The 27,836-nt window shown below is 50.3% G+C and overlaps 7 protein-coding genes across 8 annotated transcripts; 3 read left to right on the forward strand and 4 right to left on the reverse strand.

Moving 5' to 3' along the window:
• Positions 1 to 12,466: 12,466 nt before the first annotated feature.
• Positions 12,467 to 14,488, reverse strand: LOC136186233 (uncharacterized). Its single transcript, XM_065973500.1, has 11 exons — positions 14,247 to 14,488; positions 13,899 to 14,109; positions 13,731 to 13,843; positions 13,643 to 13,676; positions 13,502 to 13,588; positions 13,371 to 13,450; positions 12,989 to 13,322; positions 12,854 to 12,931; positions 12,722 to 12,797; positions 12,572 to 12,663; positions 12,467 to 12,525 (listed from the first exon to the last, which is right to left on the reverse strand). Exons 1-11 carry the CDS (start codon positions 14,471 to 14,473, stop codon positions 12,490 to 12,492), a joined length of 1,368 nt encoding a protein of 455 aa, XP_065829572.1. The 5' UTR covers positions 14,474 to 14,488; the 3' UTR covers positions 12,467 to 12,489.
• Positions 14,241 to 15,815, forward strand: LOC136186234 (E3 ubiquitin-protein ligase TM129-like). Its single transcript, XM_065973501.1, has 2 exons — positions 14,241 to 14,832; positions 14,891 to 15,815. The coding sequence occupies exons 1-2, from the start codon at positions 14,501 to 14,503 to the stop codon at positions 15,705 to 15,707; spliced, it is 1,149 nt and encodes a 382-aa protein (XP_065829573.1). The 5' UTR covers positions 14,241 to 14,500; the 3' UTR covers positions 15,708 to 15,815.
• Positions 15,775 to 20,619, reverse strand: LOC136186223 (transmembrane channel-like protein 1). The gene is made up of 20 exons (XM_065973485.1): positions 19,921 to 20,619; positions 19,646 to 19,823; positions 19,387 to 19,554; positions 19,264 to 19,339; positions 19,122 to 19,200; positions 18,958 to 19,064; positions 18,818 to 18,895; positions 18,605 to 18,759; positions 18,402 to 18,546; positions 18,306 to 18,340; positions 18,064 to 18,253; positions 17,891 to 18,006; positions 17,754 to 17,829; positions 17,310 to 17,702; positions 17,176 to 17,243; positions 16,913 to 17,122; positions 16,701 to 16,856; positions 16,568 to 16,646; positions 16,482 to 16,515; positions 15,775 to 16,429 (listed from the first exon to the last, which is right to left on the reverse strand). Exons 1-20 carry the CDS (start codon positions 19,970 to 19,972, stop codon positions 15,870 to 15,872), a joined length of 2,955 nt encoding a protein of 984 aa, XP_065829557.1. The 5' UTR covers positions 19,973 to 20,619; the 3' UTR covers positions 15,775 to 15,869.
• Positions 20,198 to 23,000, forward strand: LOC136186230 (carboxyl-terminal PDZ ligand of neuronal nitric oxide synthase protein-like). Its single transcript, XM_065973495.1, has 10 exons — positions 20,198 to 20,322; positions 20,399 to 20,499; positions 20,585 to 20,656; positions 20,777 to 20,869; positions 20,927 to 20,997; positions 21,057 to 21,165; positions 21,239 to 21,658; positions 21,933 to 22,079; positions 22,141 to 22,224; positions 22,295 to 23,000. The coding sequence occupies exons 1-10, from the start codon at positions 20,289 to 20,291 to the stop codon at positions 22,745 to 22,747; spliced, it is 1,584 nt and encodes a 527-aa protein (XP_065829567.1). The 5' UTR covers positions 20,198 to 20,288; the 3' UTR covers positions 22,748 to 23,000.
• Positions 22,750 to 25,496, reverse strand: LOC136186229 (guanine nucleotide-binding protein-like 1). The gene is made up of 16 exons (XM_065973494.1): positions 25,345 to 25,496; positions 25,108 to 25,285; positions 24,964 to 25,051; positions 24,871 to 24,916; positions 24,668 to 24,819; positions 24,526 to 24,597; positions 24,399 to 24,476; positions 24,218 to 24,347; positions 24,059 to 24,151; positions 23,933 to 24,007; positions 23,784 to 23,881; positions 23,444 to 23,732; positions 23,329 to 23,391; positions 23,196 to 23,273; positions 22,936 to 23,146; positions 22,750 to 22,878 (listed from the first exon to the last, which is right to left on the reverse strand). Exons 1-15 carry the CDS (start codon positions 25,418 to 25,420, stop codon positions 22,986 to 22,988), a joined length of 1,677 nt encoding a protein of 558 aa, XP_065829566.1. The 5' UTR covers positions 25,421 to 25,496; the 3' UTR covers positions 22,750 to 22,878; positions 22,936 to 22,985.
• Positions 25,484 to 27,683, reverse strand: LOC136186238 (mediator of RNA polymerase II transcription subunit 18-like). Of its 2 annotated transcripts, none has more exons than XM_065973508.1 (8): positions 27,055 to 27,683; positions 26,290 to 26,889; positions 26,182 to 26,245; positions 26,007 to 26,126; positions 25,882 to 25,960; positions 25,745 to 25,828; positions 25,650 to 25,696; positions 25,484 to 25,598 (listed from the first exon to the last, which is right to left on the reverse strand). In XM_065973508.1, exons 2-8 carry the CDS (start codon positions 26,429 to 26,431, stop codon positions 25,538 to 25,540), a joined length of 597 nt encoding a protein of 198 aa, XP_065829580.1. In that variant the 5' UTR covers positions 26,432 to 26,889; positions 27,055 to 27,683; the 3' UTR covers positions 25,484 to 25,537. The 2 variants fall into 2 exon arrangements, with proteins under 2 accessions (XP_065829580.1, XP_065829579.1); XM_065973507.1 differs by having other exon boundaries at positions 27,006 to 27,683.
• On the forward strand, positions 26,523 to 27,821 carry LOC136186241 (ciliary microtubule inner protein 2B-like). Its single transcript, XM_065973514.1, has 3 exons — positions 26,523 to 26,593; positions 26,663 to 26,901; positions 27,129 to 27,821. The coding sequence occupies exons 1-3, from the start codon at positions 26,538 to 26,540 to the stop codon at positions 27,689 to 27,691; spliced, it is 858 nt and encodes a 285-aa protein (XP_065829586.1). The 5' UTR covers positions 26,523 to 26,537; the 3' UTR covers positions 27,692 to 27,821.
• Positions 27,822 to 27,836: the final 15 nt, after the last annotated feature.

Consider the following 27,836-nt stretch of genomic DNA (forward strand, 5'->3'; position numbering starts at 1 on the left):
TTCGTACTCCTCCGGCAGGCGGTATATATATTTCGTCAGGCGTTGTTCGTACTCCTCCGGCAGGCGGTATATATATTTCGTCCGGCGGTGTTCGTACTCTTCCGGCAGGCGGTATAGATATTCCGTCAGGCGGTGTTCGTACTCTGCCGGCAGGCGGTATATATATTCCGTCAGGCGGCGTTCGTACTCTGCCTGCAGGCGGTATATATATTCCGTCAGGCGGTGTTCGTACTCTGCCTGCAGGCGGTATATATATTCCGTCAGGCGGTGTTCGTACTCTGCCTGCAGGCGGTATATATATTCCGTCAGGCGGCGTTCGTACTCCTCAGGTAGCCCGTATATATGTTCCGTCAGGCGGTGTTCGTTCACTACCGGCAGGCGGTATATATATTTCGTCAGCGGATGTTCGTACTCCGCCTGCAGGCGGTGTATATATTTCGTCAGGCGGTTTTCGTACTCTTCCGGCAGGCGGTATAGATATTCCGTCAGGCGGTGTTCGTACTCTGCCGGCAGGCGGTATAAATATCTCGTCAGGCGGCGTTCGTACTCCTCCGGCAGGCGGTATATATATTCCGTCAGGCGGCGTTCGTACTCCTCCGGTAGGCGGTATATATTCCGTCAGGCGGCGTTCGTACTCCGCCGGTAGGCGGTATATATATTCCGTCAGGCGTCGTTCGTACTCCGCCTTCAGGCGGTATATATATTCAGTCAGGTGGTGTTTGTACTCCGCCTCCAGGCGGTATATATATTCCGTCAGGCGGCGTTCGTACTCCGCCGGTAGGCGGTATATATATTCCGTCAGGCGTCGTTCGTACTCCGCCTTCAGGCGGTATATATATTCAGTCAGGTGGTGTTCGTACTCCGCCTCCAGGCGGTATATATATTCCGTCAGGCGGCGTTCGTACTCCGCCGGTAGGCGGTATATATATTCCGTGAGGCACTGTTCGTACTCCTCCGGCAGGCGGTATATATATTTCGTCCGGCGATGTTCGTACTCTTCCGGCAGGCGGTATATATATTTCGTCCGGCGGTGTTCGTACTCTTCCGGCAGGCGGTATATAAATTTCGTCAGGCGGTGTTCGTACTCTTCCGGCAGGCGGTATATATATTCAGTCAGGCGGTGTTCGTACTCCGCGTGCAGGCGGTATATATATTTCGTCCGGCGTTGTTCGTACTCCGCCTCCATGCGGTATATATTTTCCGTCAGGCGTTGTTCGTACTCCTCCGGTAGGCGGTATAGATATTCCGTCAGCCGTTGTTTGTACTCCTCCGGCAGGCGGTATATATGTTCCGTCAGGCGGCGTTCGTACTCCGCCGGTAGGCGGTATATATATTCCGTCAGGCGTCGTTCGTACTCCTCCGGCATGCGAAATATATAATTCGTCAGGCATTGTTCGTACTCCGCCGGTAGGCGATATATATATTGCGTCAAGCGGCGTTTGTACTCCGCCTGCAGGCGGTATATATATTCCTTCAGGCAGTGTTCGTACTCAACAGGCAGGCGGTATATATTCCGTCAGTCGTACTCTGCCTGCAGGCGGTATATATATTCCGTCAGGCGGCGTTCGTACTCCTCCGGTAGGCCGTATATATGTTCCGTCAGGTGGTGTTCGTTCACTACCGGCAGGCGGTATATATATTCCGTCAGGCGTTCGTACTCCGCCTGTAAGCGGTATATATATTCCGTCAGGCGTTGTTCGTACTCCTCCGGTAGGCGGTATATATATTCCGTCAGGCGTCGTTCGTACTCCTCCGGCAGGCGGTATATATATTCCGTCAGGCGTCGTTCGTACTCCTCCGGCAGGCGGTATATATATTCCGTCAGGCGTCGTTCGTACTCCGCCTTCAGGCGGTATATATATTCAGTCAGGTGGTGTTCGTACTCCGCCTCCAGGCGTTATATATATTCCGTCAGGCGGCGTTCGTACTCCGCCGGTAGGCGGTATATATATTCCGTGAGGCATTGTTCGTACTCCTCCGGCAGGCGGTATATATATTTCGTCCGGCGGTGTTCGTACTCTTCCGGCAGGCGGTATATAAATTTCGTCAGGTGGTGTTCGTACTCTTCCGGCAGGCGGTATATATATTCAGTCAGGCGGTGTTCGTACTCCGCGTGCAGGCGGTATATATATTTCGTCCGGCGGTGTTCGTACTCTTCCGGCAGGCGGTATATATATTGCGTCACGCGGCGTTCGTACTCCGCCTGTAAGCGGTATATATATTCCGTCAGGCGTTGTTCGTACTCCGCCTCCATGCGGTATATATTTTCCGTCAGGCGTTGTTCGTACTCCTCCGGTAGGCGGTATAGATATTCCGTCAGCCGTTGCTTGTACTCCTCCGGCAGGCGGTATATATGTTCCGTCAGTCGGCGTTCGTACTCCGCCGGTAGGCGGTATATATATTCCGTCAGTCGGCGTTCGTACTCCGCCGGTAGGCGGTATATATATTCCGTCAGGCGTCGTTCGTACTCCTCCGGCATGCGAAATATATAATTCGTCAGGCATTGTTCGTACTCCGCCGGTAGGCGAAATATATATTGCGTCAAGCGGCGTTCGTACTCCGCCTGCAGGCGGTATATATATTCCTTCAGGCAGTGTTCGTACTCAACAGGCAGGCGGTATATATATTCCGTCAGGCGTCGTTCGTACTCCTCCGGCAGGCGGTATATATATTCCGTCAGGCGTCGTTCGTACTCCTCCGGCAGGCGGTATATATATTCCGTCAGGCGTCGTTCGTACTCCGCCTTCAGGCGGTATATATATTCATTCAGGTGGTGTTCGTACTCCGCCGGTAGGCGGTATATATATTTCGTCAGGCGGTGTTCGTACTCCTCCGACAGGCGGTATATATATTTCGTCGTGCGGTGCTCGTACTCCTCCGGCAGGCGGTATATATATTTCGTCAGGCGTTGTTCGTACTCCTCCGGCAGGCGGTATATATATTTCGTCAGGCGTTGTTCGTACTCCTCCGGCAGGCGGTATATATATTTCAACCTGCGGTGTTCGTACTCTTCCGGCAGGCGGTATATATATTTCGTCAGGCGGTGTTCGTACTCTTCCGGCAGGTGGTATATATATTCCGTCAGGCGGCGGTCGTACTCCGCCAGTAGGCGGTATATATATTCCGTCACGCGTTGTTCGTACTCCGCCGGTAGGCGGTATATATATTACGTCAGGTATTGTTCGTATTCCGCCGGCAAGCGGCATATATATTCCGTCAGACGTTGTTCGTACTCCTCCGGCAGGCGGTATATATATTTCGTCCGGCGGTGTTCGGACTCTTCCGGCAGGCAGTATATATATTTCGTCAGGCGGTGTTCGTACTCCTCCAGCAGGCGGTATGTATTTCATAAGGCGTTGTTCGTACTCCTCCGGCAGTATATATATTTCGTCCGGCGGTGTTCGTACTCCTCCGGCAGGCGGTATATATGTTCCGTCAGGCGGCGTTCATACTCCGCCGGTAGGCGGTATATATACTCCGTCAGGCGTCGTTCGTACTCCTCCGGCAGGCGGTATATATATTCCGTCAGGCGTCGTTCGTACTCCTCCGGCAGGCGGTATATATATTCCGTCAGGCGTCGTTCGTACTCCTCCGGCAGGCGGTATATATATTTCGTCAGGCGTCGTTCGTACTCCGCCTTTTCAGGCGATATATATATTCAGTCAGGCGGTGTTCGTACTCCGCCGGTAGGCGCTATATATATTCCGTCAGGCGTCGTTCGTACTCCTCCGGCAGGCGGTATATATATTTCGTCAGGCGGTGTTCGTACTCTTCCGGCAGGCGGTATATATATTCCGTCAGACTGTGTTCGTACTCCGCCTGCAAGCGGTATATATATTCAGTCAGGCGGTGTTCGTACTCCGCGTGCAGGCGGTATATATATTTCGTCAGGCGGCGTTCGTACTCCGCCGGTAGGCGGTATATATATTCCGTGAGGCATTGTTCGTACTCCTCCGGCAGGCAGTATATATATTCCGTCAGGCACTGTTTGTACTCCGCCGGTAGACGGTATATATATTTCGTCAGGCGGTGTTCGTACTCCTCCGGCAGGCGGTATATATATTCCGTCAGGCGTCGTTCGTACTCCGCCGGCAGGCGAAATATATATTCCGTCAGGCGTTGTTCATACTCCTGCGGCAGGCGGTATATTTTTCTCGTCAGGCTGTGTTCGTACTCCTCCGACAGGCGGTATATATATTCCGTCAGACGGCGTTCGTACTCCGCCGGTAGACGGTATATATTCCGTCAGGCGTTGTTCGTACTCCGCCTGCAGGCGGTATATATATTCCGTCAGGCGTTCGTACTCCGCCGGTAAGCGGTATTTGTACTCCGCCTCCACGCGGTATATATTTTCGGTCAGGCGTTGTACGTACTCCTCCGGCAGGCGGTATATATATTTCGTCAGGCGTTGTTTGTACTCTTCCGGAAGGCGGTATATATATTCCGTCAGGCGGCGTTCGTACACCTCCGGCAGGCGGTATATATATTCCGTCAGGCTGTGTTCGTACTCTTCCGGCAGGCGGTATATATATATTCCGTCAGGCGGCGTTCATACTCCGCCGGTAGGCGGTATATATATTTCGCCAGGCGGTGTTCGTACTCCTCCGGCAGGCGGTATATATATTCAGTCAGGCGGTGTTCGTACTCCGCGTGCAGGCGGTATATATATTTCGTCAGGCGGTGTTCGTACTCCGCCTCCAGGCGGTAAATATATTCCGTCAGGCACTGTTTGTACTCCGCCGGTACACGGTATATATATTGCGTCAGGCGGCGTTCGTACTCCGCCGGCAGGCGGTATATATATTCCGTCAGGCGTTGTTCGTACTCCGCCGGTAGGCGGTATATATATTCCGTCAGGCATCGTTCGTACTCCGCCGGCAAGCGGTATATATATTCCGTCAGGCGTTGTTCATACTCCTGCGGCAGGCGGTATATATATTTCGTCCGGCGGTGTTCGGACTCTTCCGGCAGGCAGTATATATATTTCGTCAGGCGGTGTTCGTACTCCTCCAGCAGGCGGTATGTATTTCATAAGGCGTTGTTCGTACTCCTCCGGCAGTATATATATTTCGTCCGGCGGTGTTCGTACTCCTCCGGCAGGCGGTATATATGTTCCGTCAGGCGGCGTTCATACTCCGCCGGTAGGCGGTATATATACTCCGTCAGGCGTCGTTCGTACTCCTCCGGCAGGCGGTATATATATTCCGTCAGGCGTCGTTCGTACTCCTCCGGCAGGCGGTATATATATTCCGTCAGGCGTCGTTCGTACTCCTCCGGCAGGCGGTATATATATTTCGTCAGGCGTCGTTCGTACTCCGCCTTTTCAGGCGATATATATATTCAGTCAGGCGGTGTTCGTACTCCGCCGGTAGGCGCTATATATATTCCGTCAGGCGTCGTTCGTACTCCTCCGGCAGGCGGTATATATATTCCGTCAGGCGTCGTTCGTACTCCTCCGGCAGGCGGTATATATATTTCGTCAGGCGTCGTTCGTACTCCGCCTTTTCAGGCGATATATATATTCAGTCAGGCGGTGTTCGTACTCCGCCGGTAGGCGCTATATATATTCCGTCAGGCGTCGTTCGTACTCCGCTGGTAGGCGGTATATATATTCCGTCAGGCGTCGTTCGTACTCCTCCGGCAGGCGGTATATATATTTCGTCAGGCGGTGTTCGTACTCTTCCGGCAGGTGGTATATATTCCGTCAGGCGGCGTTCGTACTCCGCCGGTAGGCGGTATATATATTCAGTCAGGCGGTGTTCGTACTCCGCGTGCAGGCGGTATATATATTCCGTCAGGCGTCGTTCATACTCCTCCGGCAGGCGGTATATATATTTCGTCAGGCGGTGTTCGTACTCTTCCGGCAGGCGGTATATATATTCCGTCAGACTGTGTTCGTACTCCGCCTGCAAGCGGTATATATATTCAGTCAGGCGGTGTTCGTACTCCTCCGGTAGGCCGTATATATATTCCGTGAGGCATTGTTCGTACTCCTCCGGCAGGCAGTATATATATTCCGTCAGGCACTGTTTGTACTCCGCCGGTAGACGGTATATATATTTCGTCAGGCGGTGTTCGTACTCCTCCGGCAGGCGGTATATATATTCCGTCAGGCGTCGTTCGTACTCCGCCGGCAGGCGAAATATATATTCCGTCAGGCGTTGTTCATACTCCTGCGGCAGGCGGTATATTTTTCTCGTCAGGCTGTGTTCGTACTCCTCCGACAGGCGGTATATATATTCCGTCAGACGGCGTTCGTACTCCGCCGGTAGACGGTATATATTCCGTCAGGCGTTGTTCGTACTCCGCCTGCAGGCGGTATATATATTCCGTCAGGCGTTCGTACTCCGCCGGTAAGCGGTATTTGTACTCCGCCTCCACGCGGTATATATTTTCGGTCAGGCGTTGTACGTACTCCTCCGGCAGGCGGTATATATATTTCGTCAGGCGTTGTTTGTACTCTTCCGGAAGGCGGTATATATATTCCGTCAGGCGGCGTTCGTACACCTCCGGCAGGCGGTATATATATTCCGTCAGGCTGTGTTCGTACTCTTCCGGCAGGCGGTATATATATATTCCGTCAGGCGGCGTTCATACTCCGCCGGTAGGCGGTATATATATTTCGCCAGGCGGTGTTCGTACTCCTCCGGCAGGCGGTATATATATTCAGTCAGGCGGTGTTCGTACTCCGCGTGCAGGCGGTATATATATTTCGTCAGGCGGTGTTCGTACTCCGCCTCCAGGCGGTAAATATATTCCGTCAGGCACTGTTTGTACTCCGCCGGTACACGGTATATATATTGCGTCAGGCGGCGTTCGTACTCCGCCGGCAGGCGGTATATATATTCCGTCAGGCGTTGTTCGTACTCCGCCGGTAGGCGGTATATATATTCCGTCAGGCGTCGTTCGTACTCCGCCGGCAAGCGGTATATATATTCCGTCAGGCGTTGTTGATACTCCTGCGGCAGGCGGTATATTTTTCTCGTCAGGCTGTGTTCGTACTCCTCCGACAGGCGGTATATATATTCCGTCAGACGGCGTTCGTACTCCGCCGGTAGGCGGTATATATTCCGTCAGGCGTTGTTCGTACTCCGCCTGCAGGCGGTATATATATTCCGTCAGGCGTTCGTACTCCGCCGGTAAGCGGTATTTGTACTCCGCCTCCACGCGGTATATATTTTCGGTCAGGCGTTGTACGTACTCCTCCGGCAGGCGGTATATATATTTCGTCAGGCGTTGTTCGTACTCTTCCGGAAGGCGGTACATATATTCCGTCAGGCGACGTTCGTACTCCTCCGGCATGGGAAATATATAATTCGTCAGGCATTGTTCGTACTACGCCGGTAGGCGGTATATATATTTCGTCCGGCGGTGTTCGTACTCCGCCGATAGGCGGTATATATATTGCGTCAGGCGGCGTTCGTACTCCGCCTGCAGGCGGTATATATATTCCGTCAGGCGTCGTTCGTACTCCGCCGGCAGGCGGTATATATATTTCATAAGGCGTTGTTCGTACTCCTCCGGCAGTATATATATTTCGTCCGGTGGTGTTCGTACTCCGCCGGAAGGCGGTATATATATTCCGTCAGGCGTTGTTCGTACTCCGCCGGTAGGCGGTATATATATTCCGTCAGGCGTTGTTCGTACTCCTCCGGCAGGCGGTATATATATTTCGTCAGGCGGTGTTCGTACTATTCCGGCAGGCGGTATATATATTCCGTCAGGCGGCGTTCGTACTCCGCCGGTAGGCGGTATATATATTACGTCACGCGTTGTTCGTACTCCGCCGGTAGGCGGTATATATATTACGTCACGCGTTGTTCGTACTCCGCCGGTAGGCGGTATATATATTCCGTGAGGCATTGTTCGTACTCCTCCGGCAGGCAGTATATATATTTCGTCAGGCGTTGTTCGTACTCCTCCGGCAGGCGGTATATATATTTCGTCCGGCGGTGTTCGGACTCTTCCGGCAGGCGGTGTTCGTACTCTTCCGGAAGGCGGTATATATATTCCGTCAGGCACTGTTTGTACTCCGCCGGTAGACGGTATATATATTTCGTCAGGCGGTGTTCGTACTCTTCCGGCAGGCGGTATATATATTCCGTCAGGCGTCGTTCGTACTCCGCCGGCAGGCGGTGTATATATTCCGTCAGGCGTCGTTCGTACACCTCCGGCAGGCGAAATATATATTCCGTCAGGCTGTGTTCGTACTCTTCCGGCAGACGGTATATATATTCCGTCAGGCGGCGTTCATACTCCGCCGGTAGGCGGTATATATATTTCGCCAGGCGGTGTTCGTACTCCTCCGGCAGGCGGTATATATATTCAGTCAGGCGGTGTTCGTACTCCGCGTGCAGGCGGTATATATATTTCGTCAGGCGGTGTTCGTACTCCGCCTCCAGGCGGTAAATATATTCCGTCAGGCACTGTTTGTACTCCGCCGGTAGTCGGTATATATATTGCGTCAGGCGGCGTTCGTACTCCGCCTGCAGGCGGTATATATATTCCGTCAGGCGTTGTTCGTACTCCCCCGGTAGGCGGTATATATATTCCGTCAGGCATCGTTCGTACTCCGCCGGCAAGCGGTATATATATTCCGTCAGGCGTTGTTCATACTCCTGCGGCAGGCGGTATATTTTTCTCGTCAGGCTGTGTTCGTACTCCTCTGACAGGCGGTATATATATTCAGTCAGGCGGTGTTCGTACTCCGCGTGCAGGCGGTATATATATTTCGTCAGGCGGTGTTCGTACTCCGCCTCCAGGCGGTAAATATATTCCGTCAGGCACTGTTTGTACTCCGCCGGTAGTCGGTATATATATTGCGTCAGGCGGCGTTCGTACTCCGCCTGCAGGCGGTATATATATTCCGTCAGGCGTTGTTCGTACTCCCCCGGTAGGCGGTATATATATTCCGTCAGGCATCGTTCGTACTCCGCCGGCAAGCGGTATATATTCCGTCAGGCGTTGTTCGTACTCCGCCTGCAGGCGGTATATATATTCCGTCAGGCGTTCGTACTCCGCCGGTAAGCGGTATTTGTACTCCGCCTCCACGCGGTATATATTTTCGGTCAGGCGTTGTACGTACTCCTCCGGCAGGCGGTATATATATTTCGTCAGGCGTTGTTCATACTCCTGCGGCAGGCGGTATATTTTTCTCGTCAGGCTGTGTTCGTACTCCTCCGACAGGCGGTATACATATTCCGTCAGGCGGCGTTCGTACTCCGCCGGTAGGCGGTATATATATTTCGTCAGGCGGTGTTCGTACTCCTCCGGTAGGCGGTATATATATTTCGTCAGGCGGTGTTCGTACTCTTCCGGCAGGCGGTATATATATTTCGTCAGGCGGTGTTCGTACTCTTCCGGCAGGCGGTATATATATTGCGTCAGGCGGCGTTCGTATTCCGCCGGTAGGCGGTATATATATTGCGTCAGGCGGCGTTCGTACTCCGCCTGCAGGCGGTATATATATTCCTTCAGGCAGTGTTCGTACTCAACAGGCAGGCGGTATATATATTTCGTCAGGCGGTGTTCATACTCTGCCTGCAGGCGGTATATATATTCCGTCAGGCGGCGTTCGTACTCTGCCTGCAGGCGGTATATATATTCCGTCAGGCGGCGTTCGTACTCCTCCGGTAGGCCGTATATATGTTCCGTCAGGCGGTGTTCGTTCACTACCGGCAGGCGGTATATATATTTCGTCAGCGGATGTTCGTACTCCGCCTGCAGGCGGTGTATATATTTCGTCAGGCGGTGTTCGTACTCCTCCGGCCGGCGGTCTATATATTCCGTCAGGCGGTGTTCGTACTCCGCCTACAGGCGGTATATATATTCCGTCAGGCGGTTTTCGTACTTTTCCGGCAGGCGGTATAGATATTCCGTCAGGCGGTGTTCGTACTCTGCCTGCAGGCGGTATATATATTTCGTCAAGTGTTCGTACTCCGCCTGCAGGCGGTATATATTTTCCGTCAAGCGTTCTTCGTACTCCGCCTCCATGCGGTATATATTTTCCGTCAAGCGTTGTTCGTACTCCTCTGGTAGGCGGCATAGATATTCCGTCTGGCGTTCGTACTCCGCCGGTAAGCGGTATACATATTCCGTCAGGCGTTGTTCGTACTCCTCCGGCAGGCGGTATATATGTTTCGTCAGGCGGTGTTTGTACTCTTCCGGCAGGCAGTATATATAAGGAAAAGGCTGAAATCATGTTTCGTTATATGATTTCATATATCATATGAGACTACTAAAATCGCAATTTTATTTAATAGCCTTTGGGGAGAGTTTCCAACTCCCTTCTATCCTAGCCACGAGCTCTTGCTCCTGCTACTGATAAGTATATGGAAACGCTGGGTATATATATAACAACCCTGCCGGGGTCACTTCGACTGCAGCTATTCACCAACCAAAAACACTCTCAATCGGCCGCAAATACATTTCTGACAACAACCACAAACGAATTTTGTCGCAAATCAATCTAGAAACGCGAAAAAATGGAGAATATAACGCGTGCTACGTACGAAAGGCACGCCCTGTCACGCTACATATGACGTCAGTTGAATGCAACAAAATGCTTCATAGGAACAAGTAGAGGCAAAGAATTCGCCGCGAAGTGCATTGTGGGTCTATTCTAAAGACAATCAGTCGCCATTTAGAGGCGAAAAGCAAACGGATGCGAAGTTACGACGATATGCTTGATCAGCAAAATCTAGGTGATATGTGCCGCTTCTATAAACAGACAGCGAAACGCGCGCTACGCGGATCAGACCAGAGATAATATTATCTCTGATCAGACGCTACATGTACCGGCGCGCCGCGCGCAGGCACTCGTTGACTGAGTACCGGCGCGCCGCGCGCAGGCACTCGTTGACTGAGTACCGGCGCGCCGCGCGCAGACACTCGTTGACTGAGTACTGGCGCGCCGCGCGCAGTCATTCGTTGACGAGTACTGGCGCGCCGAGCGCAGGCACTCATTGACTGAATACGCGCGCTGCGCGCTGTCTCTCGTCAAATTACCTAACTACAGACAAATAAATTAGGTCAAAATTTCTCCAAAGACAAATTTCGTTATAAGGAAAAGGCTGAAATTATGTTTTCAACCTTCCGAGTATACATTTATATACTCCGGGCGAAGGACGGCTCCCTGAGTATATAAATATATTTCCTCCTTGTAGAAATTAATAAGGAAAAGGCTGAAATCATGCTTTCAACCGTCCTCCTTGTAGAAATTAATCATTGGTTTTTCAATTTAAATTGGCAATACTTTTCATATATTCCCCCATATTCGGCGACGCTGATTCCAATTCCATCCGCTCGTCGTCCATACTTCGACAGACTCTCCATCTTCCAGCGATTGACAAAGTAGAGAAAGTGCTTCACCAGCGTACTCATCATCTGCCACTGAGGCTGCCCGAGGTAATCATACTGACGCGACACAAATTTCTGAACGGCCTGAAAAAAACACCCATACCAAACCCTCAAAGAGAACATATTCACACGTTCTAACCGCCGTGACTGAAGGATTTTCAAACGGCGGAGCTCCGGTGAGAACATTGACATTCGGCTTGAGCTGGAGCTCGAGCAGCGTCCGATGAAACAGCTGAGCGATCCGATCGTATATCCGTCGCTCGTCGACGTCGTCGGTGCGCTGCATCTGACCGAGAACCGTTTCGACGTCCGAAACGACGACGAAGAGCTGCGAAACGATTTCGGTCGAGAGGTCGTGCAAGTGAGCCACGTGGGCGTCGGCCGGATGTTGGCAATCGTGACAGGGTTCGAGCAAACGCGATTGGGACGTCTCCTTTGTCGCGCTCGTTTGCTTCCAGCCTCGGCACTTGCACTGATCGATCTATTCGTGTCGCGTCAACTATTTCCGATTTTTTTTGGCTTCGATTCGTTGCTTTTCCCTTACCTGGCACGGCAGGTATAGGCTTATGCGTTCGAGTTTCTGCACTCGAGAAAGTTCGTCGAGCTGCCGCTTCTTTCTTTCCATCCGTTTCGCGCGATGCTGCCTTACAGTTCCATCAGCGACCAGGTACGATATCGAATTTTGATAAAAGTCGTCTGAAGACTCCATCGGGCGTGCAGAACCTGAAGAAGCGACGTCGTACAGCGAAAATGAACGAAGAAAATCTCAACAGTCGCGTGCGCTGTGGTCAAACGCCCGTATCGCTTACGAAGGCGTGAAGTCGCCTTCAAACACGCACGTTTCCGAGTGTTCCGAATGTCTTTCGAACTCTCGCGCAAGGAAATGTTGTCAAGAGGATGTTGCGTTTGCGTACTGGGTGGGTGGCATCTCACATGAGGAACCCACGCACTGTCTTGCACGCACGCTCGCATCTTGTGTGACTGCTCGCATCGTTTGTCGAGCCGGTGCATCTTTAGTCGTCTTTGAAAGCCATTTGGTAAGCGTACGCACCGAGAGGGCATAGATAGAAGGGAAATAAAGCAAGCTTAGATACAACTTAGACAAGCGTCAAGAAGAGAAACGAATAGATTTTATGAAATGATGGCTAAGCTGCTTTCTAGGTAGCCCTAGTGCACAAGTATGATGTTCAGACAAACGCAATAATGAGCTCACCTTTATAGCCGTCCCAACGTTATGAAAATCAAAGAAAAACGTATCATGACCGTAAATAGAATTTATCTCATAATACGTCACAGCAGAATTTCCTGCCAAAGAAGAAGACGGGCGCTACAACGAAGACAGAGGAATTTACAGATGTTTTACCAGTATTCCTAAGAATGTCAGCCGCTTCTCGCTGCTGAGAGACGGGAAAAAGAACGTCGCTAGGAACGCCCAGTACCTAATTAATTAAACACATCAAGTACACGCGCAAAATACCACTTCAATTGCACGTACCAAAACAGGGCACGTGATTCGTGCAACGCCACTCAATAGAGAATCGCACCCATCACCCAAGTCAAACAGATCCATAGCCTAAGACAAAGTACAGCCTCAGTCTGAACAAAAAAGTAAGGTTCATGCAGTCTGTACCTTTGATATGTATAGGACAGAATTGGGATCATAGATTAGAGAAAATTTGTTACCGGCATGTTCGAGATAGTGCTCAATTTCAAAATCTGGGCAAAAGTTGGGTGGTTCGGTGGGACTGTGTCTCTCGTGTCCAAACCGCTCTTCCCATTCAGGACCGCTTCGGTACGTATACGTGCCCAATTCGCGAGCGTGACGCATTCCAACAAATGGAAATTTGCCTTCGTAGTAGTTACCGCCATTCCAGTTGGGATCGGACATGATGATGCGTCGTTGGCAATAGCGCAAGGCAATTGACTGGGGATGCGTGCGTACGCACGCCGACACAGAAATGGCACTTGAAATTCGGATGATTAGATAACTCGGGTTCTCTTATATGCATTACCGTTCCACGCGGTCCGGAAAGAGAGCTGCTGCTTGGAGGGATTCCATTCCACCTAGCGATGAACCGATAGCAGCGTGAATCTAACGAGTTCCACTTGACTATGCTTCTTCCCATATCATTGACCTTCTCACCTTTTCTATTCCAAGGTGATCAAGGAGCAGAAACTGAGATCTGACGATGTCTTCCACAGTCAGAAGAGGAAATGTCATGCCATATGGCTACACGTCAAACTGAGAGTAATTTAGGTATTGTGACGCTTTCTTTTTATTGACCTTCTCTGTTTCTGGGTTAAGACTCGATGGACCCCTACACAAACGAAATTATGAAGGAAAGAAACTCGACATTTCGTTTCGCTCTTACGAAGATCCGTAGCAGCTACCCAAATTATTAGTACAAATAATGAAAAACTCGTCGGTATTAAGAGGACGTCCGGGCCCAATAAAGTCCTCCCACCAGCCCGCATCAGGATTACCCTATATAGTACAATATCAGATACGCTCCTGCTCACTCCTTAAGTCTTCTACATACTTTGTTACTCTTTGCATGCGACGACGTTGACAGGCTCGGATGCAGTAGAATCGCATTTGACTTGGAGTCGTTCAGCTTGCCCCACGTTTCATATGAAATTGAAATTTCAGGCAAGATTCCGCCCCAGCGAAAAGTAAATGGCGTTTTGCTGCTAAACGTCTCGTAGCCGCGAGCGCGGTCGGTGTATCTCGGCTCCGGCCATTCATCGGGCCTGTGATATACGTAAAATATGTAAATAAACAAGTGTAGCGTCACGCGGGCCGCGAGTGAGTAGGACGATGACGAATGCTTTGTCACGGCCCGAGATACTGCTCGTCCGGCACGTTACGTCGATGAGAACGCGCTTACCGGGCGAGACATGGGAAGTGGGCTTGCATTCCACGAAACGTGTTTGGCGTAACGATCGGTCCGTCGTGCGGGTCTGGTGTTTTAACTGCGCTGCTCGATAGCCTTGCGAGAAATCTGCGAGCTGTGCTCGCGCGATATATAAACGCACGTAGCATAACACTGCAGTACAGTACACAACGCGACGTGACGCGTGCACCTAAACACTGGGACTGTGATTGTACGGGCATCCTAGTGATTTTCCCGGCTGTTGATAAATGGATAATCTCTGGCTGTACACAATTGTCTATTGGCTGCTCGTTCTCTGCTTCGTCGCCCCGCCGGACGCATTTCGAAGCGGCGGACTCACAGTCCAGTGCCTCTTCTCATCGTATCTCGGCAGCGAAGAGATGAACTTCGTCGGCTACAACATGAAGAGGACGACTATCACGATCGTCACGCACGCCGCCCTGCCAATGGGATATACTCTCGTCGGCGGGCTTTTTCACGAACCAATGAACATCGTCCACCTCGACAGGGCTCCGAATTGGATAAAATACTACAACCTCGCCGCGATAGCGTGCCTTACGATCGGCTGCGTGATGGCGAAGTCGGAAAACGAGCGAAAAAGCCCAATCTAACCTTCGTTCTTCTCTCTCTCTCTTCAGATACTGGACGTCGAAAAACTGGTCGCGACATCCTCTCGCTCGTCGTCTCGCCGTCTACGATCCCGACTGGCGATCGGTCGCCGCCTCGCTCAACATCGAATTTCGTCGCGTCGACAAATTCGTCTCGCGCGCGGGCCAAGCCGGCGCGCGCGTCTACGTCACCGACACGTGGATCGTCAAGACGTCGGCGCATCGGGTCGACGTCGCGCGTCAGTACGACGTTCACTTGAACGTCTTGCGCGACGAACAGCACGCCGTTGCCGTCGACGCGCCTCAATCGCCCGTTCAGTACGTTTGGATCGAGGTTCGTTCTGTTGCCATGGCAACGACGAATCGCATCATCGATCCGTTCGTCCTGCGCGTGAACGCGCTCGAATTGAGCGACATGAAGGAGAAGTTGAGCAGTCCCGTGCGCAGCGCGCGCAACGTCGTCGTTCGAGCGACGCTCAGCGAACAGTTTGCCGTCGCCTTTCGGGAGCACGTCGAGAAGAATCCGCTTCATCGCGTCGACTTGACGACGTCGACGCCCGATCGATGCGTCGGCTGCATGGCGTTTACGTCGAACGTGAAACTCGTTAAATTGTGCGGGGATCGGCACGAGGGCGAGTGCGTGCCGTGCTACTGTCGACCCATGTGGTGCTTCGGTTGCATGGCGAAGTGGTTTGCAAGTCGGCAGGATCAGAGTCGACCTGAAACGTGGCTGTCCAGTTCGGCGTCCTGTCCGACGTGTCGAGCGCAATTCTGCGTGCTTGACGTCTGTCTCATACCGGGAGCCGATCAGATTCCGGCACGTCGGGACGATTTGGACGATGATTGATATTTGTGGGTTGGGCTAATTGATAATTTTTACTGTTGACTGGCATTCTTTTAAACGTACCGGGAGGGGGCATCCTATGGTTCATCAAATTTGTGCGTACTTTCGCAATTCCGTGTCTTCCCCCACTACAACAAAGCATATAATTATTCATACATACGTCGTTTACAAAGTTGATTCCTGTGGTAGAAGCGGATTACGAAAAAAATCCGCCGGCATCTCCTCTTCCATGAGAGGATCGTCATCCGTTCCCACAAACCGATCGGGCACGCTGATGTGCGCCATGAACCGCTCACTTGATGCCAGCTGCAGACCTGGCAGGGGAACGCCAAGTCGAGCCGCTCCCATATGCGGCTGCCGTTTAGCGTCTCGCGGCGGCCGATTAATGCTGGCGTCACGTCGTCCAACCGCGTAGAGATCTTCAAAGACGTCGTTGTAGTGCTCAGTGTGGTCGCTTTCTAGAAGGCTTTGCTTGTCCTCCTTCTTTTTCTTCTTCTCCTCCTTCTTGTTTTTCTTCTGTTCCTTCTTCTTTTGCTTCCCCTCGTTCGATTCTTTTTGTTTCTTCTTTGCCTCAAAACGTGATGGTGCGACTACCGGTGCGGGTGCCGGCGGTTGGGGTGGCAAACTGGGAATTACACGCGGTAGAGTGACGGTACGAACGTCGCCGTCAGGTGTTGTCAGGGCAACACGACTGACAGGAGAACGCAAGGTGTTTGATGCACTTCCTGCGGAAAGAAACGGATAAAAGGTCACAGCCTAATGCATTTGCACTCTCACCAGTTGGCCTGTTGACTTTTAGTTTGCTGCGCAGCTAAAGAATAGCCTCAAAGGAGATCAAAATGTCATGCGTCAACGCTGCTCACCACTTTCATTTGAAACACCAAGTCCTTTTGAAATTCTTTGTAGGCCGTTGCCTGGCACCACTGATAGTAAGCCAAAGCACTACCAAAAAAGAATTTCCAAGACCAAAAGATAGCAGCTCTAAGCTTTCTTTACCAAAGCAAAAGCAACAGAATGCATACGACGGCAGCAGATCTTATGTAGTCAACTGTCGTCACTAACCACGATGTCCAGCCTTGAATTTCTTGGCTTACAATGCTACCCATGCTCGGTAAGGACCGAAACGGACCGCAACTGCTTGATGGTTCTAATCTAAATACACAAAAATGTCAGAGAATCTACAGAATTGGTACGCAGCCTTTCCGCACTCGACGAAAACGTAGCCAACAGCAAAAAGAGTGACGAGCAGCATTCCGAGCAAGGCGACCATGTGATAGTATCTCGCCGAGCCGCGAAAGTCGCGGAATACGTGCTGCGGACGAAGAAACCAGCGACACATGACGGTCCTGAGCAGTAACACGATCAAGCAGCCAAATGCAGCAATTCCAAGCAAAAAAGGACAGAATAACGTACCGAACCTGCAATAGAAAGAGAGTCCCACAATTACTTCCGATGACACTGGCAAGAGTACCATGCTAGAGACTGCTGATAGACTAAGCTGAGGACATTTTGCGACGTACTGAAAGAAGCACATTTTATCTGAAAAAACATATTGTAGAGAGAGAGAGAGAGAGAGGGGGAGAGTCTCGCTTTCTTTTCACTAACCTTTTTGGCCAGTGACCCGCAGCATTTGAAGCCGTTTGTTTTCACAAAAACGCCACGCACAAACTCGGCCAAGAAAATGCTCACAATGATTTCCAACAGCAAATCGATGCACAACAATTTGAACAATTCTTGACCGACGAGTGTCTCCCAGCATCGACGCGACTGGTGACCAAAATGCGACCCAATTGTCGCCAGGCACGAAAATTTCTCAACGACGTTTGAATGCGAGCGTTGTAGATAGTCGTAACACGATGCTGAATCCTTGACTATATTCCGTGCGTGGGCCTCAGCAAGCTGCTGACAGGCGGGTTGTTCGTTGATGATCATTTCGCCGTTGGGATACTGGGACCGAACTGCTTGGAGGCAACAGGAAATATCCTCTTCATTGCCCATCTGTAAGAGTACTCTAGTAGAATTGATTTCTAAGAAATTCCAGACTCTCACTGTAAGATTGGATGTCATTTGGGTAAACAAAGAAACCAGCAGCACAATGAAGTTAGCCAGATAGAGAATAAAGCTTCTGTGGTAGGAAAAAAAAACGTATGACGTGGAGGATTTAGTATTCACAAGTCTATGTATGCCTGGCAAGAGTGAGCTTTAGGTAGGCCCGTGGATGCCTCTTTTCCCAATTCCATTGAGACATCAGTTCAAAGAAAAAAGGCATGACTATGTTGAGAGAACTAACAACAAGTGGAACCTAGAAACGAGAAAGTTGCCTCCGCCGGTGGAGACTAAATGGACTTTCCCATCATACCCTCATCACAGAAAAGAAATCGCCAATTCCAGCAGTTCCTTTATCTAAAAATTGCGTCAAATCCAAGTCCTGCGACGTCAGCAGTATGCAGCGGGCGCTGCGCACGGTGAAGTAAATGGCGCACACACTCCCGACCAATAGAAGAATTACCAGCCCGTGGACGGCAGCGCGGATCAATCTCACGCACCATCTAGAAAAGATTAATAAAATGTCGATTGACGAAGACGTAAAAGAAGTCCTACTTTTGGTATGGTAGCTCATCTTGCTTGATCGCTTTCTGTCACAAACGAGTCGTAAGAAAAACGTCTATATATAGCCACGGTGCTCATGCGGATTACCCTGAGTTTGTCAGTAATAATTTCTGATCGATCGTCTGAAGCTCTCTTATTAGCAATACTGTAATCCCAGCTGGCCAGCAAGAACCAAGTGAACGGCATCTTTTTTCGAGCCGTATAAACGGCAACGTTGTCTTGTCCCAGAACCCTAAAAGCAGAAGCACCATTCGATACTTAAAAGCAGAGATATGGAAACGTCACCGTACCGTCTCGCCAAGAAAATAAAACTTAATATAAGGACAACGCCGATAGTCACGGCATACGCTAGAGGAAGGCTGTAGCCTGAGCTAGATCCGTCGCCGACACGCGTAGCGTTGTCGTAATATCCGTAGAAAAGAACGGAGTATTCCATGAGGTAACCCTTGAGATGGAGACAAAACGAACTCGGGCGTTGTTCCCCTCTTCCTCTGTTCAATTACCTTTCCATCTAAAATCAAGGAGAGTTTTGATCCATTTTTCACGCTGGGAGGAACGTCGAGTCCGTCTCCGATAACGACCTTTGCAAATAAATACACATTGATTAGTAACTAAATTTTTTAACACTATTGGAATCCAGTACCTGAGGTATTATGACAAATCCAAGCATCAGAATAAAAAGAAAAACGTTCAATCCCAACAGAGCACGAAGAAAGAGAAAATAAGAAGCCACGCCGGATCCGTGAGAACCTGTCCGTCAAACGTCAAAATTACAAAGGAAAGGAAAAAGTCGGTCTCCGTTTGTACGTTCAACGCTTTTCACGGCTCCGCCAAAGAGAGAGAAACTGGTCAGAGCAGCCCAACGTTTTTGAGCGGCTACTTTGAGCTATGGAAATACGATAAGTGTAGTCAAAAGAACATCATGAAGGAACAAATCAAACGCTTTTACTCGAATCCAATTGAATTTCCACGAATCTACTCCTGATAGAGCGTTGATATTCCTCAATTCAAATCGTTTGCACAGTCTAAACGTTTTCGTTATTTGAAAATACCAGTTCTCTCTCAAAGATACTTAAAAAGCTTTCTCTTTTCGCTCATGTTCATGGGGAGCTGCCTAAGCACTTGGCCAGCCTCGAGCACGTCTTGCAAGTGATCGTAGAGATGCTCGTAGGCTGTATCAGCCACTTCAGGTGTCTTCACGGCGCCTTCTCGCAATTCAAGAAGATTAGCATACAGATCACTGTCAAATAATCGAGATCAAAAAAATTCAATATAAAGACCTCGATCCTTTATTCGTAATAGACTACATTATTTTTCAATTTGTTTCTTACGCTGTGTGTTCATTAGCTCTTCCTCCTCCTCCTGGTCCTCCTCCCACGTGCGGCTGGGCTTCGGATCCGTAGCGATAGCGTCGCAGCTGCTCGGACGGCCGCAAGACCGACGGCGCTGCTCGATTCGTCAGCAGTCGTCCCGGTCTCGCTTGCGACGACGACGACGGTCCGTCGACACCTGAAAACGGGCGGAATATAAAGTATGATAAAAATAGGATGTGCGCCACCCGCAACGAACAAACAAGAGAGTTTGAGACGATCGGTCGCTCATTTACCGTCTATCTCTATGCGCACGTCGTTGTGCAGTCGACGTCTTCTTCCTGCCATATGCGCGGGGACGCCAGAAATTTTCAGCAAGTGGGCGTGGTCAATAAATCACTCTCCAATGTCCAGCGGCTCCAAGTAGCGTTGTATCTGACCAGCAGCACAAACGATTTTTCGACCGACACTGGAAACGCCCTAAAACAGCTCGCGGCACCACTCTATACAAATCACCGTGGGGCGTGTGATAATACGAGATACGGGCTCTATGAAAGCACGTGCTCGTGGAATTCTCCTCGACGCTTCCCGTACGTTTGACAAAAGGGCAAAGGCCTCGCTTCCCATTTTTATAACCGTTAAAAGTAACCATCATCCGAGAGCGATGAGTTGGGGAGCGCTACTGCGTCGCCGAAAACGTAAGCGCGCGTCAAACTCGGCCCCCCCCTCGAGGCAATTCCCCTCATACGCGGCGGTGTGGTTTACGCCCTACAGCCAAAGACGGCTCGTACACGGTCGTCGACGACGGATACGACACGCGCATTCCCCTTCACAACGAAGAGGCGTTCGAACACGGCATTCATTTTCGAGCGAAGGTTAGCGCGATCGCTCCTCGCGCGCATAGTTTGGATTCTCTCGCGCGATCGACGCGGTGACGTTCGCCTTTTTTTCTCTCTTCAGTTCATCGGTTCGCTCGAAGTCGCACGACCGTCGAGTCGCGTCGAAATCGTCGCGTCTATGCGACGAATTCGGGTGAGTACTGTAGAAGCCAGAGGATCGTCGTTCGGCGTCGTTTTATTCGTTACTTGACGACGCCCGTGCGCCTTCGTGTCAGTTCGATATTATATATGCCTTTTTTTCTCCCTCTCGCAGTACGAGTTTCGCGTGAAGAACGAGAAGAAGAAGAAATGTCACATCACGATATCCGTTCGAGGAATCAAAGTCTTGAAACGTCGTCGACGAGACGTAATAAGGGGAAAGGGGGGAGCGCGAGGGTGGGACGCACGCGAATGCGTTTCTTAGGCGCGGCGAAGAAAAAAGGGTCTTCCTGTTGACGAGAACGAGATATTGATGATGAACCATCCCATATATCGGTTAGAGAGAAGTTGGCGTGTAGCCCCGGCCTCACGCTCACGCGATCGTTTTTTTTTAGGATTTTCTACGTGTCGCACGATTCGCTCGACTTGAAGATATTCAGCTACATCGTTCGAGACGGACCCGATAACGTCTTCAAGTGCAACGTCTTCAAAGCGCTGAAGAAGGTAAAGGGGGAGAGCGCACATCCGGTCGAATGGAAGTCAGTCATTATTTCTTTTTTTCCCCGGTGTTCTCCAGTCGCAGGCGTTGCACATCGTTCGAACGATCGGCCAAGCGTTCGAAGTCTGCCACAAATACCAAATTCGAGATCGCGACGAAACGAAAAAGACGGCGGAGAACGAAGCGAACGAAGAAGTCGAAGACACGGCGTCTTCGTCGCCGCCGCCGCCACAGACGGTCGACGACGAAACGAAAGACGCCGCCGGCGACAGCGGCACGGAGGAGACCCCCATCGAACCCCTTATCAACATCGATCAACAGTCCGAACAACAGTCGAATAAGCCGTCTCTCGTTCGCATCGTAAGCACGCCGCTCGTAAAACAAGGCGGTCACGACGTCGTTGGGCCGAGCGTTTCCATGCCGCCTAAGGAGTCGCAGACGGGATTGCCGTTTCATCCTCCCAACGCGACTTTGCTCAGTCGGAACGCGTGGACGCAAGTATGTCTTTTTTTTGTTTCCTTTGTTGTGGGAAGACGAATACGAATACTCCTTGTATGTTTGGTTTGACCCTTGTAGGGGAAAAGGAAGAGGAACGCTCTTATTTTCCCTTCCTAGGCTCTTTGATGTATAGCTAGGCGGGTTTATAGATGTAGTTAGTGTTTTCTTATCTGATGAGATTGAGAAGATCCGTATTTTGATTGATTATTTTCAGAGGTGTACAGTAGGTTCTTGTGTTCGTGTTAATTAATGCAGTTGCCTTTTTCATCCGCAGAAACCGACTGTTATGAATCAATCAGCCTTGGAACCCGTTGTCGCCTCCGCGACAGTGACGAATCCTTTTAATCCAGATGATAGTGATGACGTCAGTGGTCTCGAAGCACTTTTCCAATCCGAGAGGCTAGCGCGAATTGAAGCGGAGGTAGATCTGAACTATGCCGTAAAGTTTCCTCCCCATTTCGGCATGTCCTTTCCTATTCCAGAACAAGGCTCATGAACTAAAGGCCGAAGTGGATGTCCTGACTCAAAAATTCGAAGCCGAAATGACAGCGCGAATCCAAGCCCAGGTAGAGAACGGATACGGATTAGAAATCCTCTTTGTGATTCTTATCTGCTTTTTTTCTCTTTGTGCTCAAGGCGAAAGTCCACCAGTTGCTCATTCGAAACAGCGACCTATTGGCCCATCTCAACGAGCTAGTACGCGGCATGGAACCGCCACAGCTTGCAAATCCAAACAACAATGGCGATAGCAGCATGCCCATGTTGAATGGGACTGCAATGACAGCGGCGGCGGCGGCGTCTACGCCCTTTTTCCCCGTCACGGCCACGTCAGCCGAATTCACGCAAGCCGACTTGACGGGTTCTGAACGCGTAGTCAAAGAGCCTGTTGCCGTAGCCCCTGACGACGACGTCGCATTAGACAATGAGCTGACCGAAATTATGGCGGGAAGCAATAGCGTTGATCCTCTGGCGTCGTCGTCAACGACGACGACTGCAAAAGCAACGGCGACGGCTTCTCTCTTTCCGTCCGAGACGGAATTTGATCGGCTAGCGGCTGAAGCGGCGGCAAATAGCAATGACGGGCCGTGAAATTGCGTTGATGCGTTTTGAAAGATGAAATATTATTGTAATAGGATAGCTTAGTTTCCGTTTTTGTGTTTGGCGGGTGCTGATATACGTAGACTGGTTGTTTGACGTTCTTTTCTTCCCTCTTTGAGTGTCTGTGTTAATTGCTATTAGATGTGAATTTTGGGGCATTTTTAGAATTATAAACTTGCCTTATTTTACAATTTGTTGTCTAAACGAGCTGGTAGAACCGAATAAATATTCAGATCATTTCCGACGGCGCGTTTCCCAGAAGAGCATATCGATTAGTTAGTGCCTCATCAGCTTCCTCTTCAGAGACGTCGTCCTCAGACGACGACTCGTCTGATTCCGTCTCGTCTCTGTCAATTAACTGCTCAGCAACGCTGACGTGGTCCTTCGCGGCTATAAACGAGCACAATAATTCCCTTCGTAGATTCATAACGCGGCTTACGTGTGTCCTTGGCATATCCTGGGGGTCTCATAGCCATGCAAAGTCGACCTTCAATAGTAAGACGCAGCAGACTATTGGCTACACACAAAGCCCATGTTCTCAAAGTGACATTCTTGATGAAAAATCAACTAACCAGCCCTGTACGCATCAGGTCTGGCCGCCCTAGCCGTGTAATACCCACGCTTTTCAGCCCAGTCTAGGAAACAAAACGCTCTCCTTATGTACTCTAAAAGCTGTCTCCAGCTCACAGAAACATATTTCCCAGGCAGACATCGGCCTGTCTGGATCGCTGACGTCTCCCTCCTCCCTTCTAATACCGAGTATCTCGACGAGGGGAATTCGAGCGGCCAAGTAGCCGACCGGCGAGTAGGGCTCTTGCACTTGAGAAACGGGAAAAAGACCGGAGAGAATCTGTAGGTTCTTGTCGACGAGAGAGGGAAAAACGAGCCCAGGACAATCACACAAGCACACCGTGGGCGTCAGGTAGATCGTCTGAAAATGCTTTGTGTGTCCAGGAGTTCTTGAACAGCTAACAACCTTGGAAGGAAAGGTAAAACGACAAGGGGACGCCAGTAGAGTGGTACTCACCTTTTTTCCTATCAGACCGTTGATAACGGACGATTTGCCTACATTAGGATGACCTACCAAGCCAATCGTAAGAAGACTGTCCTTCTTTCTCGCGCCACCTACATCAAGCATCGACGTCAGCTGCACGGTTGGACCAAAATTCTCCTTACCCGCATCTTCCTCCTGTTGACGATACTCAAACGGATCGCCTTCAGCTAGTTTGACTTCCCATTCGTCAAGGTTACCTTTGCAAGCAGAATTTCATTTACATTTATAAAATTCCCTCTATGCTCTACCTTTATCTAAGTGAAGGTCTCTGATAGCAGCAAGGATAGCATTGCCACCCGACGCTTTCCCTGTTCTTTTCTTTGGCTTACTAAGCAGGCCTTCTAATAATTAATAAGGGAGACACGTGATATGGTTTGAGAATTGATTTAGGTGGCATTGTTGCTCACTGGTTGCTCGACTTGTCACGGTAGGATCGCCTGTTGGAAAGCTCGAAAAGCAAACAATGTGTAACTCTGGAAATTTAGATTCAAAATAGAGCTTCCAAGCAATAACGAGACCGCGATGAACCAAGTCAACCTAATTAAAAAAACATAATCAGAGAAAAACAACAAAGGAAATTTTTCCTACCTTGTTCAAGATCAGAACAAGCTTCTTCTTAGCATCATTAACAACATAGTCGTAAAGAGCCGGAGGAAAGTGCAATACCTGCAGAAAGAGAGTGACAAAGAAGCAACAGAATTGCTGTCCACCTCACTGGATGCCGTATGTCAGTAATGAGCAGGATAACGTCTGACATTTCCAGCACCCTCCACAGCTGACGCCAAGTCTGAAAGACAAACACAAGAGTAATTACTAGAGGAATTCATTACTGACGGATAGCAGGCACTTTTTCTTACCTCCAAATTTTTTTCAAACCAGCTCAACTGATCAGGCCTGTACTGATCGCGTATACCTTTAAAGTACTTGCTAAACATTTGCTCCTCCCTTTCCTCCACCTGTCTCTTTGTCATCGAATAATCCCACAACGGTCGTTTGGGAAAGTCGAGCACTAGAAACAAAGAAACCGTTGCAGATTTCATCTTTTTTCCTCGTTTCTTACCAGAACCGGGCTGATAGACGTCCTCGAGGCAAACCTCAAGGCATTCCTACGAAGAAATTTCGGAACCATTCGAATTGTTTTCGATTTCTTTACTGGAGGCAGATGTATGATTGGTTCCCTCGCTTCTCGCTTTCTCTGCGCGATTTCTGCAGCCGACTGCTGTTCGAAATGTAGCCGGTACCTAAATTGGATCCAAAGGGCATTGTTTCCCGACTCGTCATCTGCGCGCAAACAAACCTATTGGGATCGTGTTGCTTCTGCTTCGCTCGCGGCTGCTCGTGTATTCTAATATCTTCTTTCACTTCGCTTTCTTCTTCTCCCGAGCTCGTTTGCGAATCGAGGCGCACAGCGGTAGCAGCGGCGGCGGCTGTTTCTGCGCGCCTGTTTTCCGTTTCGTCATCGCAGCGATCTTTTCCTAAAGAGAGATCCGCTCGGCGACGTGTGTGCGTACTTGCGTGAAGGAGTGGAACCTACTTTCTTTCTTTCGCTTTCGTTTCTCTTGCAGCTGCTTCTTCTTCTGCTTTACGCTGAACGGCTTTCGACGATGCATGCGTGCACGTGTCGCTTACGCACTGCCGCTGCGTGGAACTGCGCGTTTTCGACGAGCGGTTAATAACGTTAATTTTAATTTATTTTAATGACATTAATTTTGATAATCTATTTTCGCTTAGCTCGCCGCACCGGCATCTCCTCGTTCCGCTCGCCCGCCTGGATGAAAATTAACTAACCTGTACACATACATAGACGATCTAATAGAGAATACTATGTGTGCGACGTACGGTTTCAAGTGATCAATAAAAGCATTCATTTCAGCTACGGTTGCCTCCTAAATATCGTGTATTGTTTTCGTATGGCAGCACAATACACCACAAACCTGCCCCTGCCCCGTGGAAACAACTGTACTAAACTCAAATATCCTTGCCTGTCCTGCTTCCTGCTTGTCACCCTTTGTATTGATCTAATGCAAAAAAAAAGACTAAGAGCTGCTCCTGTCGAGGAAGTGTGACCTACTCTTATAACTTTGTACAGAGAAACCTTATACTTTCCTTTCAGAAAACAGAATCCCTCAAATTCCAATTCGTTTTGAAGCCTAGACAAAAACACGTGCAACAAAAACACAATCGAGAATTTCGTACAGAAATCCCATTTCTTGCAGAAACTGAGGCAACTGTTCACTAGTGGCTGCCTGAATGCAACTCCGATTTTGCACGGGGCTCGTTCTCGACGATTCAACAGGACCATAATAGCGAAGATCCCTGAACAAAGAAGAAGATATGGTATCATACATTCTCGTCGCACTAGGAAACCCACCAGGGCGATTTCTCATCGAGAAGCGACTTGCGTGCTATCAGACTCAGCGAAGACGTAGCGGACTCTAGTGCAAGCGTGACTTCGCTCTCCAAAGTGCCTGCGACTCACTTATCTGATAGTAGAGTTCGCGTTCCCTAAAAGGCGCCCCGCCCACTGCCGCATTGTCGCAGACTCCGCGTAGTCTGTGGAGCACGGCTTCGACGTTGTCGGCGCCAACTCTGCCCAATGCGCGGAATTCGCGAGAATTCATTCACTTGTGTTTGTTGATACCAACCGAGCCAGTACGCAAGCCCAGAGTCATTAGCAACGCCAAAGCGTCTCCAGCGTCTCCGTGTTTCCGGGCTCGACAAGAAATCATGGGTCGACGTGGAAAATCGACTTTGATGACCCCCGATCCCTATCACATACCCGGGTAAAGTCTTCGGCATTTAGCAAACCCTATAAAAACTCAGAGGCGTTCTCGCGCCTTTCTGCGACGCAGATACTGCGGCTATTGTCCCCAATTCAAGTACGGAATTGGCACGACGTTCGGGTCGGGCACGCACGAGTTGCTCATCAGGCCTGGCTTGGCTCGTTCAGGGCGCAGCGTCTTGGCCGACACCGTTCCCATTCCACCCACGTCCGCCCCCGCCCAAACCGAGTCCCCGTCGCTCCTGAGAACGCGCACAAAGAGCTGGGGAGATCAGAAGTTGATTGAGAACATGGTCCCTGGATACACAGGTTATTGAATATATAGATTGAGACTATCACCCAATGTAACGATCTACTGAGAAAGTGGAGTGGTTGCAGTAAAAGGCAACCACCTCACTTAAAAAACGTCTTACGTTAGTAGATCGATTTCTGTTTGGGTGAAATTTAAGTCAAAGCGGTCACCTTAGAAGGTGACTACTTATCCAAGGAATTCCTCCCAGCCCCTGCTCGCATACAGCCGTAATTGTGAACTTTAGGCTACATACCCAAGTCTCAGAACTACTTCGGATCTCGCTACGCCGAAGCGTGCCACAATGCCGTTTCCGACTTTGAATGGGATCAGCGTTCGTACCAGAGCAAACGCGCCGAGCTCCAAACTCACTCCCAATCCCAATCCAACTCGCTCAAGCCGGCCCACTCGGCAGCACTTCCCTATCTCTCACCGCAGGCCCTCCAGCACTCCGTCTCACCCTACTACATGCGCCACGGCGATCCGCACAAGTACTTCATGTCGGGCTACACAGGCTTCGTGCCGAGAACGCGCAACTACATGGGCAAGGGCTATCCGGTCATCACGAACGAAGCCCTGAGAGAGCACGGCGACGACGAGCAGCGAATCGCTTACGTCAAGACAACGCCGATTGTTGTTCGCCGTTCAATGGCGACCGATCGACAGGCGACGCGGATCTATCCCGTCGAAGCCGGTCTCGTTCCCAACTACACCGGTCATATTCCAGCGCAGAAATTCAAGTACGGAATGACGTTCGGTCACAGCACGAAGAACGCCGCTCGGAACGCCGTCCCGGAAGTTGTCGCCTGAAGAAGAAAATCGCGTCTCTTTGTACTCTTTTTTAGTCCGTCGCTATTTTTTGTCTCGCTCACCTTTTTTGCTGCTGACGTTATGATGGTGTACGGGGAGTTTAAAGCTGACTTTTTCGCGCATCTAAAAATGGTTACTCGCGTCT

This window comes from Oscarella lobularis, chromosome 4, assembly GCF_947507565.1.
Source record: "Oscarella lobularis chromosome 4, ooOscLobu1.1, whole genome shotgun sequence".
NCBI classification, from domain to species: domain Eukaryota; kingdom Metazoa; phylum Porifera; class Homoscleromorpha; order Homosclerophorida; family Oscarellidae; genus Oscarella; species Oscarella lobularis.

What these genes read in the sequence shown, in the direction of transcription:
- LOC136186233 (XM_065973500.1), bottom strand. Translation starts at nt 14,473, where the DNA reads ATGCCCGTACAATCACAGTCCCAGTGTTTAGGTGCACGCGTCACGTCG. An exon ending in CACTTCCCATGTCTCGCCCG is followed by an intron (nt 14,110 to 14,246) that starts GTAAGCGCGTTC and finishes CGTATATCACAG; the next exon opens with GCCCGATGAATGGCCGGAGC. An exon ending in GAATCACGTGCCCTGTTTTG is followed by an intron (nt 12,798 to 12,853) that starts GTACGTGCAATT and finishes TTAATTAATTAG; the next exon opens with GTACTGGGCGTTCCTAGCGA.
- LOC136186241 (XM_065973514.1), top strand. Translation starts at nt 26,538, where the DNA reads ATGGGTCGACGTGGAAAATCGACTTTGATGACCCCCGATCCCTATCAC. An exon ending in GATCCCTATCACATACCCGG is followed by an intron (nt 26,594 to 26,662) that starts GTAAAGTCTTCG and finishes TCTGCGACGCAG; the next exon opens with ATACTGCGGCTATTGTCCCC. An exon ending in CATGGTCCCTGGATACACAG is followed by an intron (nt 26,902 to 27,128) that starts GTTATTGAATAT and finishes TGTGAACTTTAG; the next exon opens with GCTACATACCCAAGTCTCAG.
- LOC136186229 (XM_065973494.1), bottom strand. Translation starts at nt 25,420, where the DNA reads ATGCATCGTCGAAAGCCGTTCAGCGTAAAGCAGAAGAAGAAGCAGCTG. An exon ending in ACGAAAGCGAAAGAAAGAAA is followed by an intron (nt 25,286 to 25,344) that starts GTAGGTTCCACT and finishes ATCTCTCTTTAG; the next exon opens with GAAAAGATCGCTGCGATGAC. An exon ending in GGTTTGAAAAAAATTTGGAG is followed by an intron (nt 24,598 to 24,667) that starts GTAAGAAAAAGT and finishes TTTGTCTTTCAG; the next exon opens with ACTTGGCGTCAGCTGTGGAG.
- LOC136186238 (XM_065973508.1), bottom strand. Translation starts at nt 26,431, where the DNA reads ATGAATTCTCGCGAATTCCGCGCATTGGGCAGAGTTGGCGCCGACAAC. An exon ending in CTGCAAGAAATGGGATTTCT is followed by an intron (nt 25,961 to 26,006) that starts GTACGAAATTCT and finishes GTTTTTGTCTAG; the next exon opens with GCTTCAAAACGAATTGGAAT. An exon ending in TTTCCACGGGGCAGGGGCAG is followed by an intron (nt 25,697 to 25,744) that starts GTTTGTGGTGTA and finishes CACGATATTTAG; the next exon opens with GAGGCAACCGTAGCTGAAAT.
- LOC136186230 (XM_065973495.1), top strand. Translation starts at nt 20,289, where the DNA reads ATGAGTTGGGGAGCGCTACTGCGTCGCCGAAAAC. An exon ending in TCTTCAAAGCGCTGAAGAAG is followed by an intron (nt 21,166 to 21,238) that starts GTAAAGGGGGAG and finishes GGTGTTCTCCAG; the next exon opens with TCGCAGGCGTTGCACATCGT. An exon ending in CAGCGCGAATCCAAGCCCAG is followed by an intron (nt 22,225 to 22,294) that starts GTAGAGAACGGA and finishes TTTGTGCTCAAG; the next exon opens with GCGAAAGTCCACCAGTTGCT.
- LOC136186234 (XM_065973501.1), top strand. Translation starts at nt 14,501, where the DNA reads ATGGATAATCTCTGGCTGTACACAATTGTCTATTGGCTGCTCGTTCTC. An exon ending in ATCGGCTGCGTGATGGCGAA is followed by an intron (nt 14,833 to 14,890) that starts GTCGGAAAACGA and finishes CTCTCTCTTCAG; the next exon opens with ATACTGGACGTCGAAAAACT.
- LOC136186223 (XM_065973485.1), bottom strand. Translation starts at nt 19,972, where the DNA reads ATGGCAGGAAGAAGACGTCGACTGCACAACGACGTGCGCATAGAGATA. An exon ending in GGAAATTCAATTGGATTCGA is followed by an intron (nt 19,201 to 19,263) that starts GTAAAAGCGTTT and finishes GTATTTCCATAG; the next exon opens with CTCAAAGTAGCCGCTCAAAA. An exon ending in CTAAAGCTCACTCTTGCCAG is followed by an intron (nt 17,830 to 17,890) that starts GCATACATAGAC and finishes TTCCTACCACAG; the next exon opens with AAGCTTTATTCTCTATCTGG.